The sequence below is a fragment of the Lissotriton helveticus genome, chromosome 2_1, assembly GCF_964261635.1.
Source record: "Lissotriton helveticus chromosome 2_1, aLisHel1.1, whole genome shotgun sequence".
NCBI lineage: Eukaryota > Metazoa > Chordata > Amphibia > Caudata > Salamandridae > Lissotriton > Lissotriton helveticus.
The window spans coordinates 554,763,051-554,784,307 of record NC_136059.1 but is presented as its reverse complement, the minus strand read 5'-3'; the positions used below and the strand labels follow the sequence as shown (position 1 = coordinate 554,784,307).

The window sequence follows — 21,257 nt, the reverse complement described above, 5'->3', positions numbered from 1 at the left end:
CGCGTACTTTTCGCGTTACGGAGCTTTGCGAAGCGAAGCTGATTGGCTCTCCGGTGTCTGTAAACATTCCAAACAGTACGTATCGGCCGCCATCTTGTCTCTCGGTAGGATCGAGAGACAAGAGGAGGCCAAAGCGAAGGGGCAAATGACCATAAGGGGGCATAGTAGATCCTCGCTGACCCCCTAGGTTTGATGTGGAGGTTTTAAAAGGGCCCCGCGGGGCAAAAAAAAAAAATAATAATAATAATCGAACGGCTGAATGGATTTGCACGAAACTTGGTAAAATATTAGGGACTGGTAGCCCGATGTGCCTTTGCTATGTCTCAATATATGTGCTTCAGTGCATTTTGAGAAATTAACGTTCAAAAACAAGATATATATCTGTAACAGCGCTCCGCTTCGCGGAGATAAAATTATATCTGTATTACCTAGCTGTTGCTAACACCAGTTAGCGACGGCTAGTAGGAGATAGCGACCATCTTGGGTCCCACTTTGCATGTGAGTGATATTTATCACTAATGACATGCAAAGTGGGCATGCCAAGATGTTAGCGACTGGAAACAGTCGCTCACATCGCTATCTCCTATTATCAACTTTTGGAAATATTCGAGATAAGCGCGAATATCTCCAAAAAGTAACAGCTGCCCTGAGCAGTTCTTAGCCATGTTATCCAATGGGAGGTGGATAACATGGCTAAGAGCATTAGCTCGGTAATGCATGAATATCGCGGAGTTTTCAGCGATATTAATGCATTGCGCTCGTTTTTTATCGTATTTGCGATAAACCTTGATAATAGCAAGGTTTATCTGCGATAATTTCTGACGGTAAAAAAATCTTTGCAATGCATCGTTAGGGATAAATATCGCTTAACTTTGGTAATATGCCCCAACGTCTGTTAACGTTCGATTCGAAGGAAATCAGGAATTGTTGAAAAACATTGTGTGCGCCATCTTGTCTTTTTTCAAATGCCACACTTTTGTCGTGCACGGCAGCCATTTTAGATGCCTTGACCAGACCCACTCTGTGCACGCTGTCGATCCTTAGCATGGCTCCCCACCCTCGCAAGCATCTCACCCAGGCAGTGGTCACCCCCGCTCTCTGTCTTATGCATGGGTAATAAACCTCCCCCCATCTGCGCTGCTCTTCCCTGAGAATCACACCCTGTGCCCGCCCGACACCTCCCTTTCGCCCTATTCACTACCGCACCCTCTGACACTCCTTTTCCTCTGTGTCCGATTGTCCAGGCCGGTCCTAGGCTATCAGCTAGCCCTGCAGATGTAGTTTATGGCCACAGCTGTAAAGAATCACCCCTCTTCAAAGGAGTTATAGTAGATCAAGGCCCACACTCGATGAGATCCGTCACAGCAGAAGCGTTGCTATTATCTGAAAACCATCCTGTATTGTGATTGGGGAGGGGACCGAGCGTGAAGCGGAAGATTCCAGGGATGACTCTTTGTACATCAAAGTTTTTACAATTATGTGTCACATTAAAAATATATAGCACTCCGACAACGTAGTAAGATTATAAAACTTTAATAATTTATAAATACATACAAGAAAACAAAAATAGTAATAACATATAAACATTTTTAGGGAAAAACAACGAAGTAGCGGTCGGCTGTGCGAATAGTCCCAACGCAGCACAACGTCCAGATTTCCGGCGTGGGGCGTCGCGGGGGGTGGGTCATCAGTAGCAAACTGTTGTGCGAATAGTTCCAAGGCAGCAGAACGCGCCGAAATCTAGATGACACGAAAGTGATGTCTAGTAAGTTGCCACCCAGCAAATAACGGCGTGGGGCGTCGCGGGGGGTGGGTCATCAGTAGCAAACTGTTGTGCGAATAGTTCCAAGGCAGCAGAACGCGCCGAAATCTAGATGACACGAAAGTGATGTCTAGTAAGTTGCCACCCAGCAAATAACGGCGTGGGGCGTCGCGGGGGGTGGGTCATCAGTAGCAAACTGTTGTGCGAATAGTTCCAAGGCAGCAGAACGATGGCACCAAGGTGATGTCCAGTAAGTTGCCGCACTGGTTTTGGTATCCTACAATGCTGCTCCGAATAACGGCGTGGAGCGCCCCGGGGGAGGCGGCGTGAACGGGCCTCTCCAGGTGGAGTCTCATCTGTTTTAGTGGGGCGCCCCTTTACCGTTTCAGTTGCCATTCCGTCTGCTTTTGGTCCACTGTGTCAAAATCCGCCATTCAGCTGAGTTGCGCCCACTCTTGCGGTGCAGCGATAGGCGGCTGCCACAGGACTCTCAAAATGGCGGCAGGCTCTTTCCTTTTTGGGCGTGGTCCACTGAAATGGCCCTGGGACACCTTGGAAATCGGACGCTTGTCTGCTAGGTCTTGGACCCCATTCTCGAAAGCGTCCCCTCCGCCTTGAGAATTCATCAAAAGTTTTGGGGGCCCCGACTCCTGCAGGCTTCTGGTGGGGAGCGGCTGCCATGATTGCTCGCGGAATGACCACGACGGAGCTACGAGATGGTGGTGCTCTCATGCTGACGCCAGTTTAGTCTGAAACATCCAGAAACAAGGTGGGGCTTTCATCGTTTGGGGGAAAAAAAAAGTTTTCATCCGATGAAAAGTGTTGTTTTTAGGTCATATGATCAAGCCTTCCATCATTCGGAAACCAAAAGTAAAATGAACCAATGAAAAGTTTTATAAACAAGTCACATGACCTGTTATGCGGCATAGGGTATAAAATGCGGAGAAAATACGTTGGCACGTGAGGCGGCGTCAGTAGCGGACCGATGTGCGAATAGGCCGAAGGCAGCACAACGCGCCAAGATCCGGATGGCACCGAGATGGTGTCCAGCAAGTTGCAGCACTGGTGTGGCCATCCTACAATGCTGAAAGTCGGCGTGGGGCGCCCCGTTGGCCTGTGAGTTTGCGTCAGTAGCGGACCGATGTGCGAATAGGCCGAAGGCAGCACAACGCGCCAAGATCCGGATGGCACCGAGGTGGTGTCTAGTAAGTTGTCGCACTTCTGTGGCCATCCTACAATGTTGAAAGTCGGCGTGGGGCGCCCCGTTGGCCTGTGAGATGGCGTCAGTAGCGGACCGATGTGCGAATGGGGCCAAAGGCAGCGCAACAATATTTTCTGACTGACACCACAAGGCGCTGAGATGCCAAGATCCGGATGGCACCGAGGTGATGTCTAAGTTGCGGACTGATGTGCGAATGGGGCCAAAGGCAGCGTAACAATATTTTTTGTATGGAAGATACCACTAGGCGTTGAGATGCCAAGATTCGGATGGCACTGAGGTGATGTCTAGCAAGTTGGTGTGGTCATCCTACAATGCTGAAACTCGGCGTGGGTCGCCCCATTAGCCTGTGAGATGGCGTCAGTAGCGGACCGATGTGCGAATAGGCCGAAGGCAGCACAACGCGCCAAGATCCGGATGTCACCGTGGTGGTTTCATAGTTGAGAGGCACTTCATCTGCAGTGGGGCGCCGAGATCCGGATGGCACCGAGGTGATGTCTAGCAAGTTGCTGTACTGGTGTGGTCATCCTACAATGCTGAAACTCGGCGTGGGTCGCCCCATTAGCCTGTGAGATGGCGTCAGTAGCGGACCGATGTGCGAATAGGCCGAAGGCAGCACAACGCGCCAAGATCCGGATGGCACCGTGGTGGTTTCATAGTTGAGAGGCACTTCATCTGCAGTGGGGCGCCGAGATCCGGATGGCACCGAGGTGATGTCTAGCAAGTTGCTGTACTTGTGTGGTCATCCTACAATGCTGAAACTCGGCGTGGGTCGCCCCATTAGCCTGTGAGATGGCTGTTCTTTGGATTTGGGCCTGGTCCACCAAAATGGCCCTGGGACACCTTAGAACTCGGACGCTCGACCTGCTAGTACATTCATCAAAGAAGTGGCACTGAGAGCTTCAGAGGCAAGGGAAACGGTCCCAAATATTTAGAAGAACTTTGGAAAGATTAAAATGACATGTTTAGATTGTGGCAAATTAATTTCATGTGGACAGATGAGTGTTACTCTAATAAATACAGCATATGAACATCATCATAGTCGATGGTTGGTAGAGACATTTTGACTATATCCTGGACCTGCCCGTCCTCGCCCAAAATGGCGCCGGAATAAATGGGACTCGTAACTCCTTGTTGTGTACTGGTTGCAGAACCTTGAAATCACGAGATACGTATGCAGTTTTGAAGCACATGGCGGGCGGGGACGAGAATTGATTGAATATTTCGACATCCCTATTGATATTAAGTTCTGATGTGTTATTGATTACTGTACTGTTGAAAGTTCGAATTAACGTCACCCATGGTACTTGCCCGCAAATGTATATCTAGATAATTTTATTGTAACTGGCCCTGTCGTATTTTAATTATAAAATGTACGTCCACCGATTCCGTAACTGTTAGACACCTTAGTTCTTGCAACCTAATGGCCCGCCCGTTACGTTCCTCTACAGTGTAAATGTCTATTCATCATATACGATTACAGTTTGCTCTGTGGCAGGCCCACGTGGTTATAGGCTCGTATTTGTATAATGAAATTTTCACAATAAAGGTTTTTAAAAGAAAACATGGTAGTAGTATATACATTGGTAAAGTTTTTAATAATAGTGACTGTTTTAGAATCATTAAAAGGCAAGTGAAATAAAGCAGACCAATTACATGAAGGGTAAAAGGTATAATACGAAGGAACGCAGTAAAGATAAATGGTCAAGGGCTGTTGTGTTTTCTATTCCTGCAACATAAAGTGATCGATAAGAATCTCATATTCAGGCGTATCGGCGACTAAGACAGCAGGTCGACCCTCTTTTGCTCAACGGCTCCGTCATGGGACGAAGAAACGCTCTTTTTCTCGAAAAAAGAATATATTTTACTTGCAGGACAGTTGTAAAATTTCTGGGAAAGTACATTAGCCTGGAACATTATAACATATATTTAAGAAAAAATAATGTTCGGAAGTAATGAAAAGCGTAATTTTTAGGTCATATGACCAAGCCTTTCATCATTACAATAAGAAAAGTAAAATGAACCAATGAAAAGTTTTATTAACAAGTCACATGACTTGTTATGCTTACGTTACGCGCTGCGCGCCCCGGATGACTTCCGGATGCGCTAACGCGGCGCGTCATATGACGCATTACGCGACAACGCAGGTACAGAATATAGTCAAAATGTCTCCACCAACCAGCGGTCGGAACACAACCCCTTTCAGCAGGCTAAATAGTTCTGTTAAATGACAACAGAAGGGACAGGCAACAAGAACCATCAGTCAAAGAGGGGAGAGCTAGTTCTTCTCTACCGGGTTACATTGGGGCGCTACCGGAACTGATCGAATTGGTAGTCTACAGTGTTTCTGGATGTTTCAGACTGAAGCTGGGGTTAGCATGAGAGCAGCACCATTTCGTAGCTCCGTCGTGGTCATTCCGCAACCAATCATGGCAGCCGTTCTTTATCGTTATTTTGGGCGGGGTGGGTGGCGGAGCTGAGCTGTTTTGCAGCCATCATTGTGTGGAGTTCAGTTCATCTCACTAGTTTTGTATTTGTCATGAGGGGTTGTTCCTAATGTTTCTATTTTAGCGAGGTCAAAAAGAGATCCCATTAGTGGCCTACTGATTTTGCTCGATTCCTTTTCTTTTTTTTTTACACGATTTTTCGTTATCTGCAAAGACTAAACAGAGTATTGCGACTCTGTGTTTGTTTGTAAATAGAGAATGAACCAAAGAGAACTAATTCTAAAACAGTAAATACTTGGATAACAATCAATCAAATGGAGAGAGAAGCAGGCACGACGGATTACAATGGGGGCAAAGACCTGCGTTAACTACCTTTCACTATCTGCAAAGAGAGAGTACTCCTAATAGAAATGAGGGGGGGGGGGCACCATTCAAAGCAGATCAGTGTGCATAAACACGAAAATGTTTTCACTTACCACGTACTTGACATTCGACAGCTTATGATATTTGCTATTAAAAAACCATTGAAATTCACTGAAAAAACCATAGGTTATAGACCATATATAGTTAGGAATTAGCATTTACAAAACCTTGAAAATTCACTGAAAAAACCATAGGTTATAGACCATATATAGTTAGGAATTAGCATTTAAAAAACCTTATTTTACTCACACAAAACCATTGAAATTCCATATATAGTTAGTTGCACTAACTATATATCGCGCACCTGCAATCCACTGCTGATCATGTCACATATTACATCATTCATGACATGGTCAGTGACATCACTGATGACATCACTGATGACATCTCAAATGACATCACTGATGACATCACTGATGACATCTCATTTGACATCATTCTTGTGCTAATACGATAAACCTCTTCAGACTCTAATATAACCTTAGATACACTCAGTGTATACAGACACTCACACACTGCCACTCATCCATGGAGTTACTCACACACCCAGTCAGTCATGCAAAGAAACAATCTCATCTCCATTTCTTCAACTATACAGTTAAACACACCTTACTTATTGAAACATATACTAACACATATTTACTCTCTTATACAATCCCTGATACAAGTTCACAATGATCGATACAACCACTCACTCATTCGGTGGCTCTCATGCACAGTTATTTATATATGCCAACTCTCACATGTACTGTGTTTTACATATGTACTTACTATGACATGTAGCATTGAGATATCCATTCACTCATCAATACACTCATGCACACAGTCAACTGCCCATGTAGCTGTTTCCACATGCACTCTTGAACTCATACACCTAGTGAATAAACTGTTCACACATCTATGCATAGAGTCACACACCTTCCAGCCACCCCCACACAAACTCAATCTCCCATAGAAATACTTGGGCAACCAATTAATAACACATATAGCCTCTCGTATAGCTAATGATCAACACATGCAGCAGTTTACAGAACAACAGACATAATGATGCACATATTAAGACAGTTTAGTCACTAACCCATGCATTCAGTGAGACACATTTAATCACTCACTCATACAGTCAGTCACGCACCTACTAAATCCTTCATCCAGACACTTATACATCCACTCATTCTTCAATATGTAAGACATATTTTAACTTTACAGAAACATACAGTCACTGGATGTTGTCATCAGTGATGTCATCAGTGATGTCATTTGAGATGTCATCAGTGATGTCATCAGTGATGTCACTGACCATGTCATGAATGATGTAATATGTGACATGATCAGCAGTGGATTGCAGGTGCGCGATATATAGTTAGTGCAACTAACTATATATGGAATTTCAATGGTTTTGTGTGAGTAAAATAAGGTTTTTTAAATGCTAATTCCTAACTATATATGGTCTATAACCTATGGTTTTTTCAGTGAATTTTCAAGGTTTTGTAAATGCTAATTCCTAACTATATATGGTCTATAACCTATGGTTTTTTCAGTGAATATATATATACTTATGTATGTATCTGTATATATATATATATATATATATATATATAACAAGGCCTCCGGGAAGGCCGAAACGTTATGCTGCTGGCGGATGAAATAAATAAATTAATTTCTCACCTGCAACTTGGGTCAGCTCTCGTCTCTTGCTCCGGTGGATTCCTGAGGATTGTGGGACCGCTGGAGTGTTGGTTCGAGTTTTTCCGAATATATATATATATATATATGTATGTATCTGTATATATATATATATATATATATATATATATATATATATTATATATATATATATATTTATATATATATATATATATATATATATATATATATATATATATTACGAAATCCAAAGTCTCTCCAAACGGCGATGGAGAGACACACGAACTCCAGTTGCTGTGATTCAGTTATTTTTTATTTTTATCTGCTTGCTGTGCTCCCACAACCTGCCATCATTACGCCTTTCGCATATATATATATAAGTTGAAGTGAACACTCGATGCCTGGCTCTTTTCAAGCTCATGAAGAAGAGGCGACTTGGCCTCGAAACGCGTCAGCTACATGAAAAGAATCTGTGGTGGGTGAAATGCAGGTTGCAGCGAGGCTTAACAGACCAGAAGGTCGGGGCGCTGTCGTGTGACCTTTTCAATGCTGTGGCAATTTGTTTTCAATCATATATATATATATATATATATATATATATATATATATATATATATATATAAAAATATATATATATATATATATTTATATATATATATATATATATATATACATATAAAACATATATATATATATATATATTATATAAATATAAAATATATATTTATATATATATATATCACCACCAAATTGCCAAACAGCTGCCAAGCAAACTTTGGGGTGGGTGCTTCCAGCGTGACTGTGGCAGTCACATAATTATATTCTCACCAAGGTCCCCACATGGACCAAAACGGAGCACTCCATGGTATTCATGCCTTTCGTGTATTTTTTAAATGGCAAATGCGTTTCGGCATTCCTTGCCTTTTTCATTGCCCATTATACACACATAATTCATATAGTCCACATTTAAAGCATTTTCATGGTGAAGGTTCACTAGGGACTTGCATTTCATTAAACTTATGCATACTTCATGTCTGTCATTATTGAATAATTAGTATAATGCTGTCTCTTACTGAGTGCGGCAGCACCACCACTACCACCCCAACCATTTGGCACACAGTCCACCAAGGTTGAATACTACGGAATGATTCTTAGATCGCGCTGGGTTCCATCTTTAAAGATCGCCTACTTATCCATATCTTTTCTTGCAGTTCAGATGCCTATGCATGTTGGATCATAAAGTGTAAATTTTCTGCAACAGGCATAGAGGTATAGGTTGTGTTGTTCGTGACATAAGAAAGCATAATTTTATATTTACAGACACTCATTCGTTCAGGCACAAGAGCAGAAGGAAAGAATCCCTGGACGGTAAATCAATCACATCACGCAGCAGCGATGGTAAGGAGAGCATGGAATGTTTTTATATGAATGTAAGGAATGCTTCTTCTGCGATTAATTGTTGAGTGGTTTGTGTTTAACAGCAAGGACCTCTGCTCTACAGCACTAATTACTTACATTTTATTATAGTTTTTGGTTGGCATCGCCCGTGGCTCTAGTGATAAAAGAGGGTGTTACAGGATAAACAAGCATTTGAAATGCAATAGGTCTTGCATTTACTTGAGTTTGGACTATTGGCATTGTAAATGACAATGCCTTTTATTTATGTTTTGGTTTTTAAAACATAAATAAAAGGCATTGTCATTTACAATGCTAATAGCTTAAACTCACAAATGCGAGATCTATTGCACTCCAAATGCTTATTTGTAAAAGGGCCATATACAGAAGTTTCACTTTAATGGCCGCCTCGCCTCTTTCTTTAGACAGTCCGCGTCTAAAGAAAGGTGCTCAATCACCATTAAAGTGAAATCACCATTAAAGTGAAAGCACGGTATGGGGCGCTTTTACAACAACAAAAAAACTGAAAAAGCATTTAAGTTGATAAATGTTTTTTTTTGTAAAAGCGCCCCATGCCGCGCTTTGAGTTTAATGGTGGCCAACCCCTTTTCCTTAAGACGCGACTCGTGTAAAGAAAGGTGCGCTGCCGCCATTAAAGTGAAAGTGCGGTACAGGGCACTTTTAAAAATAAAAAGCATTTGTTAAGCAGCATAGCGCATGCAGAAGTGCTGTACTGTGTAGGGAGTATTTTTGAAAGATAAAGCACAGCGTCCATGATTGAGCGCCACGCTGTCATGAAAACAGGGTGAGTTAGAAAGAGTCTGTCATGCCTGCAAAAGCAGCTACATTAAAGACATTATAGAATATAGTGCTCAGGCTTTAGCTAAAACAGACTGTGTAACACAAGTAAAAAGTCTAGTCTTCATGGGAGGTTAAAATACAGACAAGGCGTTACTAACGTGGGACTAACAAGCCTATTAACGAATCAGAAGCAACCATTTAGAAATTACAATAGCAGGAGCCAATTGAAAAGATGGATGGATAGTGGGCGGAGCTTCACCTGCATTCCTCAATAGCGCTTGCCACTCAGAGCAGCGAATGTGCTGCCTAGGCTCGACCTAAAAACAGACTTCAGTAGTCAGTATGCTCTGGGTCGCACAGTAGACAAGTATTTATTAAATAGCGTGAGAAGAAGGTGTCTGTGAGAGCACTGCTGTAACACTGTGTACTAAGAGAATTCAAGGTATTAAAGGGTCCACTTCAGGGGCCATAGCCAGGACTAGCAGGAGAGCACAAGTGACTTGTACAATCGGTCCAAGAGTATTGTTTGCCTCGGAGCAAAACAAGGCGTGTGCTCCCAGTTTAACATACACTGCTCTTCTAACTACGACCATTAGCAGAAAAATGAATTTACAAGCTCCCAGCAGATTTCCTAGCGCCTGGGGACAGGTGTCAGACAAGGATGGCTCACAGATGTGCTTTGGGAAAGGCCAGCACCGGGTGATAGTATGTATTATATTTTAAGAATAGCAAAGCGCACTAACCTATACTGTGGGGATATGTTAAGCAATAACGAAATATTCACAACCCCTTTCATAGGTCACACTAATAATCCTCATTTAAAAGGTCACTGCAGGGAGCAAGATCAGCGGTCTGAGTGGTAGGGACTCACTGAGCGAGTTTGCTCTCCCCTAGGCATAACCTGTTAGAACGCGTCCAGGCTCAGCATTCTGCCTCAAGGCGCTTCACAAAATCTAAAAGTGTTGCCTTATTCCAGGCATCACCCTACGGGCTGGTTATGGTTGTGGGATACACCGTCCTACACAATAACAGCTCTCTCCGAGAGTGGGTGTATCCCACAGCCATAACCACACTGACGAGTTACCTGCCCGGCAGGTGTTAATATAGCCTTATAGCCCACCGTAGCGGGCTATACCGGCTATTAAAGGCCCGCTGAATCGTTAAAGGCCCGAGCCGAAGGCGAGGGACTTTAACGAAACAGCGGGCCTTTAATAGCCGTATAGCCCTGCTACGAAGGGCTATAAGGCTATTATAACATTCTGCCACTAGAGGGCAGAATGTTCTAACAAATTAAACAAAGGGTTCTCGAAGCTCGAGGGGATATAAATCCCCTCGAACTTCGAGAAGCCTTTGTAGAACATTGGAATGTTGCTCTGCGGGCCTTTACCAGCCCGTAGAAGCAGGGAGCACTCCATTATCTGCAATGGAGCGCCCAACATTCCAATTTTCTAATAAGGAATGTTAATAACAGAGGAGGGACACAAAGAAGGTATGGAAGAACAGTGTGGGGGTTCTGAAGCAAGTGGGAAGAAAGCAAGTGGAGAGACATCACAAAACCCATAGCACAAACACAAACAGGCGCGTGGGTGGACATAGGAGGAAATCACGGGCAAGCAAACAGGAAAGCCAGGAGCATTGACAGAAAGGCAAGCACATACAGCCAGGCACATTTGTTAACACACGCAGACGAGCAGCTGACACACAAGCAAATAGTTACGCAGATACATGGACAGACAGCAAGCTTCAACTGATACAGAGATAGAATCACATGCATATCACAGTCCACAACAGTCAGTTACACTCAGACAGAAAGACAACCACACGAACACCTGGAAGCACGGTTTGTGCACACACCATAACAAGGAACAATGCAGCCCAACATGCTCTAAAAAATATACGAAGAAATTAAATGGCACATGTAGCCAGACAGGAAGTGATAAACCGACAAACTTGATGAATAGACCCGCGAACACCACAACTCATTCACACGATAGAGAGACACAAAACTACCGCACACAATTATTGCGCCCATTAGAAGATAGGCAAATAGGTATCCTAGTACACAGACACAAAGGTCAACAGGCCAACCCGTACATCGCCATGCATAACTATTGGCTCAGGAAAATACTTAATGACAGACAAGCACCGACAGAAACCGGCACAGAAACACGCAGTCGGACAGGCACACAAAAACTGGCAAAGGCACTAAGTCAAGCATAGACATGCACAGAGAAACGCCAACAAATGGACACAGAAATATGAAATCAAGCAGGCACAATCCACAAACAACTGGCACATAGAGACACATTCAGACAGTCATACAAATAAAAAGACAGACACATAGAGACACTGCCACAGAGACACATACAGAGGCAAATACTCAAAGATGGAGAAAGACTTGAGCACAGCGGCAAGAACACACTCTCAGGCCATCGAAAGTCCCAGTGCACAAACACAGAAACTCAAATGGACGCCAATGGATATCCCCCAATGAAAATAAAATAACACATTTATACAAGCACACATAACATTACCAGCCTACGCATACACACTAACACACAACAAGTCATATAGAAACGTGAGCCCCGCCAGGAAAACTAAACATGCAGAGACGAGTACTGAGTTACGTTACGCTCGTTGACACCATGGGGGTGGTGATACCGGGAGTGACCAGTAGGGCAGAGCCCATAATGCACCAGTGTGGGGTCAGTGGTACTCGGTGTGGCCTGTCAAACATATAGGATAGAACAGAGAACCGTCGCACTCGTGCTTGTTTTTGTGGTAAAATGTTAATTTTCAATGTAGTTAGGTGCTAAATTAGTTCCTCCTTCTGAGCCTTGGAGGCTTAATGTACATATGGTAGCGCCATTCCTATCGGGAATGACGTCCTCAGTTGCACACTGCACAATAAATTTCCTTTATACTTCGTACTTTCAAGTGAAAAGTTTATTAAATCATTCAATTATTTCTTTCCATCATTGTTTTTCAAAATTTCATTTGTTCAAATATCCAAATTATAATTGGCCCAATGCATTTCGGGCATTAAGCCCTTCGTCAGGGGCGTTAATTCACTGTCAAAGAAAATAAGCACAACTGTCATATATTCATTGATGCACTTCGTTAGCTTTCAAACTGAGATATTATTGCAAAAAACTTTTTGTGTTCATATTTTCACAAACTTTTTTAAATGTGTGTTACATGAGGCTACATGGCACGTAAATATGCTGAATCATTGACGACATTTTGTGAAATCGACAAACAAACTGATAATGTACACAATTTTTTCTCCGTTCGTAGAACGCATCATATTTCATCAATAATTAAAACAAAAATCATACCTCCCAAATCTGTCCACTTTTAGAGCACTTTAAACTGTCCTTTTGAATAGGAACTCAATTCGACCTGAAAAAGCGTATATTGGATTCTTAGAATAATACATTCAATGTGCGTGCCATATTGAATTTTCCGATATGGTGATTACAAACATACCTGATTTTTAAAAAATAAAGCCTGAGTCAGGTCAAAACGTTTGCGGAGTTATTCGGGTTCACAGACCGCACTCTGAAACAAAAAAGAACCCTCCTGTAACTGAATGTGAATTTCGAAGCGGAATAGGCTCGAGAAAGTCAAAACAACGTTCTTGACACAGTGTTTGTCATGAACAAGATTACGCTTACCACGGTCAAATGTTGTTGGGTGACACCACGGGTCGGTGTGCAGCTACTCCGAAAAGGTGAAGTGAAGTTTTACGCACATGCCGGGTCTTAATATTCCTGACCCGGAAGTGATGTTTGAAGTTCCTAGTGAGCAATGTGACGTTTCGGGACCACGGTAGAAATGAAAGAAATACTACGTGTTGATACGGCGTTCAGGCAAACTCGAATGAACTCGAGTGAACCCAATTTAAAAAAATTTGTTAAACGAGGTGAAAAATAAAATGAAGTGTCAAACATATCCCACGCTGCACCTCTGTGTAGTATCCGATGGCGGTGCTGACTGCAGTTAGTGGGGCAGAGCTTGTGCTAAACCAGTGTCGAGGCTCTGGCCCTGTGCGGTCTGTGGCCTTTAGGACCCCGTCCATACTGCACCCATCTGAGGCAATGGAGGGAATAAAGAAAAACCAAAGGAAATGATGGACGGAGCATTGACAATACAAGCACTCACCCCCAGTCAACTGATCTGGGTTTAATCCATCACCGTTCTTTAGCCCACTCTGCCACCCCAGTTCAGACATGGCCATATGCTCAGACGTGAGTCCCTTGCTCACTTTGCCACTGGAGTCAAGCAAGCCCAGCTGAAGACGGCTGTAATGCCAGAAACCGCTCCTGGGAAGCTTGATTCTGGTCCAGGGAAGACATGGCTTGGCAGTTCAGGCTGGACTGTTCCCATGAGGCACAGGGTCAGACTGATTTGCATATGGCCATGTCTGAACTGGGGTGGCGGAGTGAGCTAAAGAACGGTGATGGATTTAACCCAGATCAGTTGACTGGGGATGAGTGTTTATATTGTCAACGCTCCGTCCATCACCACCTTTGGTTTTTCTTTGTTCGCCCTAAGTTGGCAGCGTATGCTCAGACGTGAGTCCCTTGCTCACTTTGCCACTGGAGTCAAGCAAGCCCGACTGAAGACGGCTGTAATGCCAGAAACCGGTCCTGGGAAGCTTGATTCCGGTCCAGGGAAGACATGGCTTGACAGTTCGGGCTGGACTGTTCCCATGAGGCACAGGGTCAGACTGATTTGCATATGGCCATGTCTGAACTGGGGTGGCGGAGTGAGCTAAAGAACGGTGATGGATTAAACCCAGATCAGTTGACTGGGGGTGAGTGTTTGTATTGTCAACGCTCCGTCCATCACCACCTTTGGTTTTGCCATGGAGGGAATGCCATAAAACACCAATGTACTGACCGTGATTATATATATATATATATATATATATAGAAATATATATATATATATATTTTAGACTAATGCAGAACCTATGGTGCAGGTACTGGCTGCGGCTGATCGGGCACTAATGCAATACCGGTTGAGGCAGCAGCAGGCCAGACAGGCGAAGACCATTCTGAGCAAGTGACGCTAGTGCTGCATGCAGCTGATTGACCCCAGCCCACACTGCACTAGTGTGGGTTCTGTATTGCTAAACGTGGACTGTCAAACACAACAGCTCACGCTGCACAAATGTGGGGGTCTGTGGGGCGTACCACTGCAGACAGAAACCTGCACCAGAATGAGCTTTCTGCAGCCGGTGCTGGGTGCGGCTGGTCGATGTGAGCCACCACTGCAGCAGCAGCACACAGGCCAGCTGCCACAGAGCCCAAGCTGCGTGCCCCGGAGCAAGCTGTGCCCGCACCGCAGCAGGACAGGCCATCTGCCAGCATGCCGCTGCTAGTGCCTGCTGGGTGTGGTGGAGCTCAGCCCATACTGCAGCAGTGTGAGGCAAGCTGCCGTCATTCGCTCGCTGCTCAGTGCCACTGGTCACATGCGGCTTGCCCTACGCTTCTGCAGAGCCAGTCGGATTGGAGGCTAAACGAGCACGAGAGAGGTTTTAAAGGGAACGAGCGACATTCAGCTACTTCGGGATGAGTTTTGAGGAAAGACTATTTACTGAAAAACACGCTGTGTAACCAACCAATATTCGCATAAAGGCCATTTTGTCCGCAGTTCTGAAGAGAAACTGGTGAAATGTTCCAATACGTCACATTAAGGCCCTGTGAGGCCGCACGTATGTGAGTCACAGCACTAGACAAAGGGCGCTGGCATAACAATGAGTCTGCGTTGGTAAGAGAGTGTCTCGACTTCCCACCGGCTGGCGAAGCGAGGGTTCGCGATTACCCTAGCCAAACAAGCACAAATACGCGCACCTCACGCGGCGGGGGGAGAGTGGGGGAACGGGCGCGATTCACTTGCAGGAGCGATAATTGCTGCCAGATGGTGGCGCGCGCTCCCGCGAGTGAATCTCCTGACGTGCACGCGTTGCCATTGATGGCATTGGAACGCATGCACGTGCTTGGCTGAAAAGCCAAAGCAACGGAAAAATGTATTTTTGTCTTGAGGCGAATGCGCGCTGCAAAGACAAGACCTAAAAACACTGCACATTTTCATAGACTAATTGAATCATAAAACCATGAAGAACCCTTTTAGCAAATATCATGATAATAACAGCCTCCATCGAAACTGCATGTCAGTGTTGAACTAATTTTTGTCAAAAAGAGGGAGGAGAGGTGATCATTTGATCAATGGACACTAATTACCACTCAGATTGGTGGAAGGTCCAGTCACAGCGTGTGCCCGTATCTGAGAATACAACAAAAAGGAGTTGCCGGACTGTTCCTATGTGTGACTAAGGGAAGATCTAACTGGCGTGACCAAAGGTGTAAGAGTAACACCCTAGGGCATCCATTTTGTTGGATGGATTTGCCTCACACACCCAGAAGGGTGTCATGCTTCATCATCGGCAGCATGTTGTTGTTCACCTTTTTATAGGTCCTGATGAATCGCGGGTAACTATTACCCAGTGCGGGAAACATGTCGACCATCTTCACCCCTAGCCCCATCTAGGGTCACCTGACCTTACTCGTTGACACCTAGTGAGCTAGCCCCCTGTTTTTAATTGCAGCCAGGGGACCCCCAGAATAAAGTTAATTCCGGTACCCTTAGCTACATTTTAACATCCCTTTTCACTACCACACACCATCCTGCCCACACACCCACACCTCACCATAAGGCTGTTGGAAAAAGATCTCCGCCAAAGAGCCCCTCTTTGAGGTGAGCCCGTCGGGGATTGCACCGCCTCCCCGACGAGGAGCAACCGCCGATGATGAAGCATGACACCCTTCTGGGTGTGTGAGGCAAATCCATCCAACAAAATGGATGCCCTAGTGTTGAACTAATATCTTAAAATAATAAAAAGAAGTAGGCAAAGCATAAAAAGAAGATTTGAGATGAGGGGACATTGACGCACTTCTTTGGATGCTAGGGACGTTAGAGAATGTGGCTGGTTGGTGCACACTACATGCCTGAAGTGTGAACTGGTAAATAATTACAGCTTACTGCCAGTCCCTGTGGAGGGTCATTGTAACGAGGGAGAGTGAGGGTACAGAAGGAGTGGTGATCCAAGGAGTCGAGGGTTGGGGCTAAGATGGGAGAGGCATCTCACATCTCACAGCTGCACCAAACATCCCAGACCCAGATGGACTCTGATGCCAGTTCCAAGTTACGAAAATAATTTACAACATGACTCTCTATTTAAAATTGTATTTTCTGCCAGGTACACCAACAAGAAATGATACCTTTTCAAGCTGATATTTCTTCTCAATTTGTGTTGTTGCACTTTTAGGTTTGCTGGAATTTCTCAAGCCAGTGATGTCCTCAAACATTAGGCCTGTATGCATTTTAAAGAAATGTTGACTGTTTTTGAATATTTCTTTGTATGTCTTAACTATATTGGCTAAAATATTGAATTGACAGTATTATATGACTGCTACTTTATTATGCATTGCAACATATACAGGGAGGAATTGAAGCCGGACATTCTTCTAGCTACATGATTGACCAGTGTCTTTTGTTTTTCTTACCAGCACCAAGCTTACAAAATCGCAGGTATTCATCGATGGCGCGAATCCACTCCATGACAATAGAAGCTCCCATCACAAAGGTATGATATAAGTGTTGCAGATGTGCCATGAACCTACACATCAATACACAGTTTCCTTGCGACAAAAAAATGGGCGGTGTTGTCTCGCCCAAAGCAACCTACTCTGTAGGATGGTAACTCAACAAACCCTATATCCAAAAACATTGTGTGGACTTTCAGAGGGGTTAGAGAAAGTGCAATTATGGAAGATTTCCGAATGAAGTGCAAAATAGAAATATACAGAGGTGATAAAGAGATGAGTGGAAATGCAAGAGGAGAATATATTGTGGCATGTACTCTCTTAATGTGATTGTAATAACATACTCAGTAACTTACCATACAACCGTAGGAGCAGGTCTTACTTTTTTGTATTTCTTATTCAGCTGCATCCTGAAAAGTTTTCCAAGCAACCCACTGAAGCTTTAGTGCTCCCCTCGCCGAAAAATATAGTAAATATAATATTTGTTATCCCCAAATAAGTGCAAGTCTAGTGCTAAATGTAGGAGAGTAGGGTCTGCTATCCTATGGTCACCCCAAATTTTTGCTTTTTGCTTCACTGGTTTATGACTTAATGTGGCTGTGGGCCTGCTAATCAGACCCACAGCCTGCTGTTCTCTCTCTAAATTGTTACCCATGTACTTTAGGTGCATAACGAAATTGGAACTGGTTCACCTTATTGGCCCCTGTAACAGTGTACCCAGGTACCCAGGGCATAGGTGCTTCCAAGGCCTACCAGGGGCTGCAGCAGGTATTGTGCCACCCCTGGCCTGGCCTCCATATTTGACACAACTGGCTGATCACTGTCGGTGTAACCACCCCTTACTTAGGTGTAGTATGCCTATACCTAACCTAAAATGGACACATATGTTCCTATCAGTCACTCCTATGGAAGGCCTCATCAATCCTGGAGGCAGAGTGCTTGGAAATATGTGAGATGGTGCTCTGGCATGAGCTGAGCCTGTCTGCAGCTTTCGGAACCATGTCCTTTAGCTGTTTCATGATACTGCCATACCATATACTCTTAAGTGCATTATGAACCTTGTGGTTAAATGCTATCTTGGGTTTGGCTTTATCAAAACATGTCGAGTAAGGTGTCATACGAATTGGAATACTACCCCCTCGCCAGTTCTGGCAACGGGGGTAGCATTCCACCCTTCTAGAGGGACACGACATGTACCTAGCCTGAACCCCGGTTAAAGTTAAACAGAGCCTCAGCATCACAAAATGGATGCTGCCACCACAGACACAAGTCTGACCTCCTGCTGCTGGGAGTCCTTCCAGCGAGGGCAGCTTGGACAAAGGGTTTCCTGCCTGGGGAGGTGCTAGCACCACTCCAGACAGGATTTTGTGTATTGGGTAGGACAGGGCTGAATAGAATCAGACATGCCTGGGGCACACAAGGTGTCCCTGTGCATAGGCCAGTTCAAACCGGTGCTGGGGCTTTCCAGCCCCAGTCCTGGCATGAAACTGGACAAAGGAAAGGGGGTGTAACCACCCCCCTTCCTGGTTCCACCCAGAGGAGGGACCTAGTAGGTGATCCGGCCCCCCAGATTAGAATAAGAGTGGCAGCTGTGTCCTGAGACTTCAGATCATCCTGAATCAACTTGAAATACAGAAGAAGACTGGACTTCGACATTCTGCTGCACAGAAGACGGAAGAGAATCTCCCTTGTGGCCAAGGAGTGACCACCCTGTGAACACAGGCACCAACCAGCAACTCGACGTCTGCTTTGCCGCCGCCGGAGCCCGAGCCCAGAGCCTGACAAGACCCAGACTCCCAGACTTCTCACAGCCCGATCCACAGTCCCTGCAAAGAAGGGACCCATGGAGGCACCGAGAGACGTGGGACCGGACCTCTTGAAAGATACCCGAGAAGCTGACTGCGCAGCACCTGAGGCACCCTCGATGCTGTGCTTTGGGATTTGAGAAGCCCTAACCTCGAGCAGCCCTTGCACCGAAGATCAGCCCCCCAGCATCTCCACGATCTGCGTGGGGCCCTTTTGCACTGTGCCACTCGACGCGCCATCCCGGCCACTTGCCACGTGGCTAGCGGCCATCTTGGCGACGAAAACGGCAAACTACACTGCTGGTCTGGTTGCTCCAGATTGGCCCTTGCTCCCCTGAAAAGGAGCACCCGCTCTGACCTTGCTGGTCCGAGTGAGAAGCTTGAATCACTTCCTGCGTGGCTTGCTTTAGCCAAGGCCTGTTTGCTCCAATCAAGTTGCCGACACCGCCATCAGCGAGAGCCTATGTGGGACAGCTCGTGACCGACTCCTGGACGTCCTTGACCTCTTCGTGTCCATGTGGCTGCAGAGACAATCTTCACGACATCACCTGTTTGCACCCGACATCGCCTGGTTCCTTCCTGGTTCCATGGTAGTCACTGGCTAGTGACTTTGAACATTGTCCCCTCTGCTTTCAGGTCTTCACCTCTTCAGATCCACCCTTGGATCTACCGGAACTCTTCACCTCGAGCCGCCTGCAGCATCTTCAGCTCCAAGCACCATCGACCTGCGTGACGAAACCCGACACTACTTCGACCCTGTGCACCCGCTTCCTGTGGGTGAGGTAACTCAGCAACGCCGGTGTTCCCACACTGGTATACACCTCTAGTGTCTGTGTCTAAAGTTTTATCCTTCTAGGTCACTCGGAAGGTTCCTTAATAACTAACTTTGTAACTTTTAAGCACCATTGACATTGCATTGGTAAAGCGTGCACTTTCCGCACTGCACCCGAGTCCCGCGGGCCTTTCCTGACTTCTTCACTACTAGTCCCGAACAGCTCCAGCGATTCCCCAGGCCCTAGGCCTCTTCACTTTCCCCATAGTGGTTCTTATACCACTATTTTAGTATATGGTTTAGGTGGCCCCTAGGGCTCATCCATAATTGTGCAACTTATGTGTATTTAAACTGTGTTTTGTTTTAACGCATTTGCTTCTGTGCTCATAAAGAGTATCAGGGATATTTGTAGAAATAAATCTATATATATTTTCAATATATATCTGTGTGGTGTCCTTTCATTTGGTATTCAAGGGCTTGTGTATGGTAAAACAGCTTGCTTCACATGCCTTTACAGAGTTTAGCCTAAGACTGCTTAGTCCATGCTACCCCTAGGATAGCTTGTCTATAAGGTTGACTTTACAACCTGCACCATAAGGGTTGCTTGGCATGGTACAAGGTGATCACTAGAACTAGTGAGCATCATATACCAAGCCAACTTCTCACATTGGTGGCAGCGGTGGGATTTGAGCTTGCTGTTGTTTTACCATTACAATCTTTGAAAATATCATTTGAAAGATCATACAGGTACCTGATAGGTACACTAAAACAAGACTAGATATACTTAAGTTCTACTGAACTTAGTTGTTGTAGAGGATAGGGAGTAGCACACCCTGACTACAACTACTAGATAGGTTTTGTAGGAAAACACAAGTGTAGGTAGATTGCAACACATCCACCACACTAGAGCAATGTCTGGAGCAGAGGGATCCACTGGAACCATCTCTGTTGAGAGTGACCCTCCAAGGGCACCATCCAAATTTGCTATCTTTCCATTTAAGGAACTGAGGCAACTGTGTTCCATGAGAGGAATCAAAACAGGGCCTACTCCTACAGCAGGACACCTCAGAGAGCTGTTAGACCAGTCTGAAGCTCTAAAGAACTCCAAACCAGGCCCCTCAGAGACTGGAGATGGAGGATCTCCCACTGAAGATGATAACCCTGATGCCCCTGCCCCTGTCATCCAGATAGATGAGGAAGACCAGACCCCTGGGAATACTCAGCCTGAGGAAGAAGAAGAGGAGGAGGAGGAGGAAGAAAGCGATTCTGATGATGGTAGAAATAGCCAGGTGTTAGTCAGCAGGCTTAACCAGGCTAACTTAAGCTTATTTGGGACTGAAGGTGGGTCCAACCCATTCAGACGCCCAAATGGACTT

General features: G+C 45.0%; 1 protein-coding gene across 2 annotated transcripts in view; it reads left to right on the top strand.

The window, feature by feature from the left end:
- PDE8B (phosphodiesterase 8B) overlaps positions 1-21,257 on the top strand; it is a 1,092,370-nt gene that overhangs the window by 960,795 nt on the left and 110,318 nt on the right. For both annotated transcript variants that reach the window (XM_078677318.1, XM_078677317.1), the window contains 2 exons: positions 8,816-8,893; positions 17,269-17,345. In XM_078677318.1, coding sequence (XP_078533444.1) covers positions 8,816-8,893; positions 17,269-17,345 — 155 coding nt within the window. The remainder of the gene's footprint in view (positions 1-8,815; positions 8,894-17,268; positions 17,346-21,257) is intronic.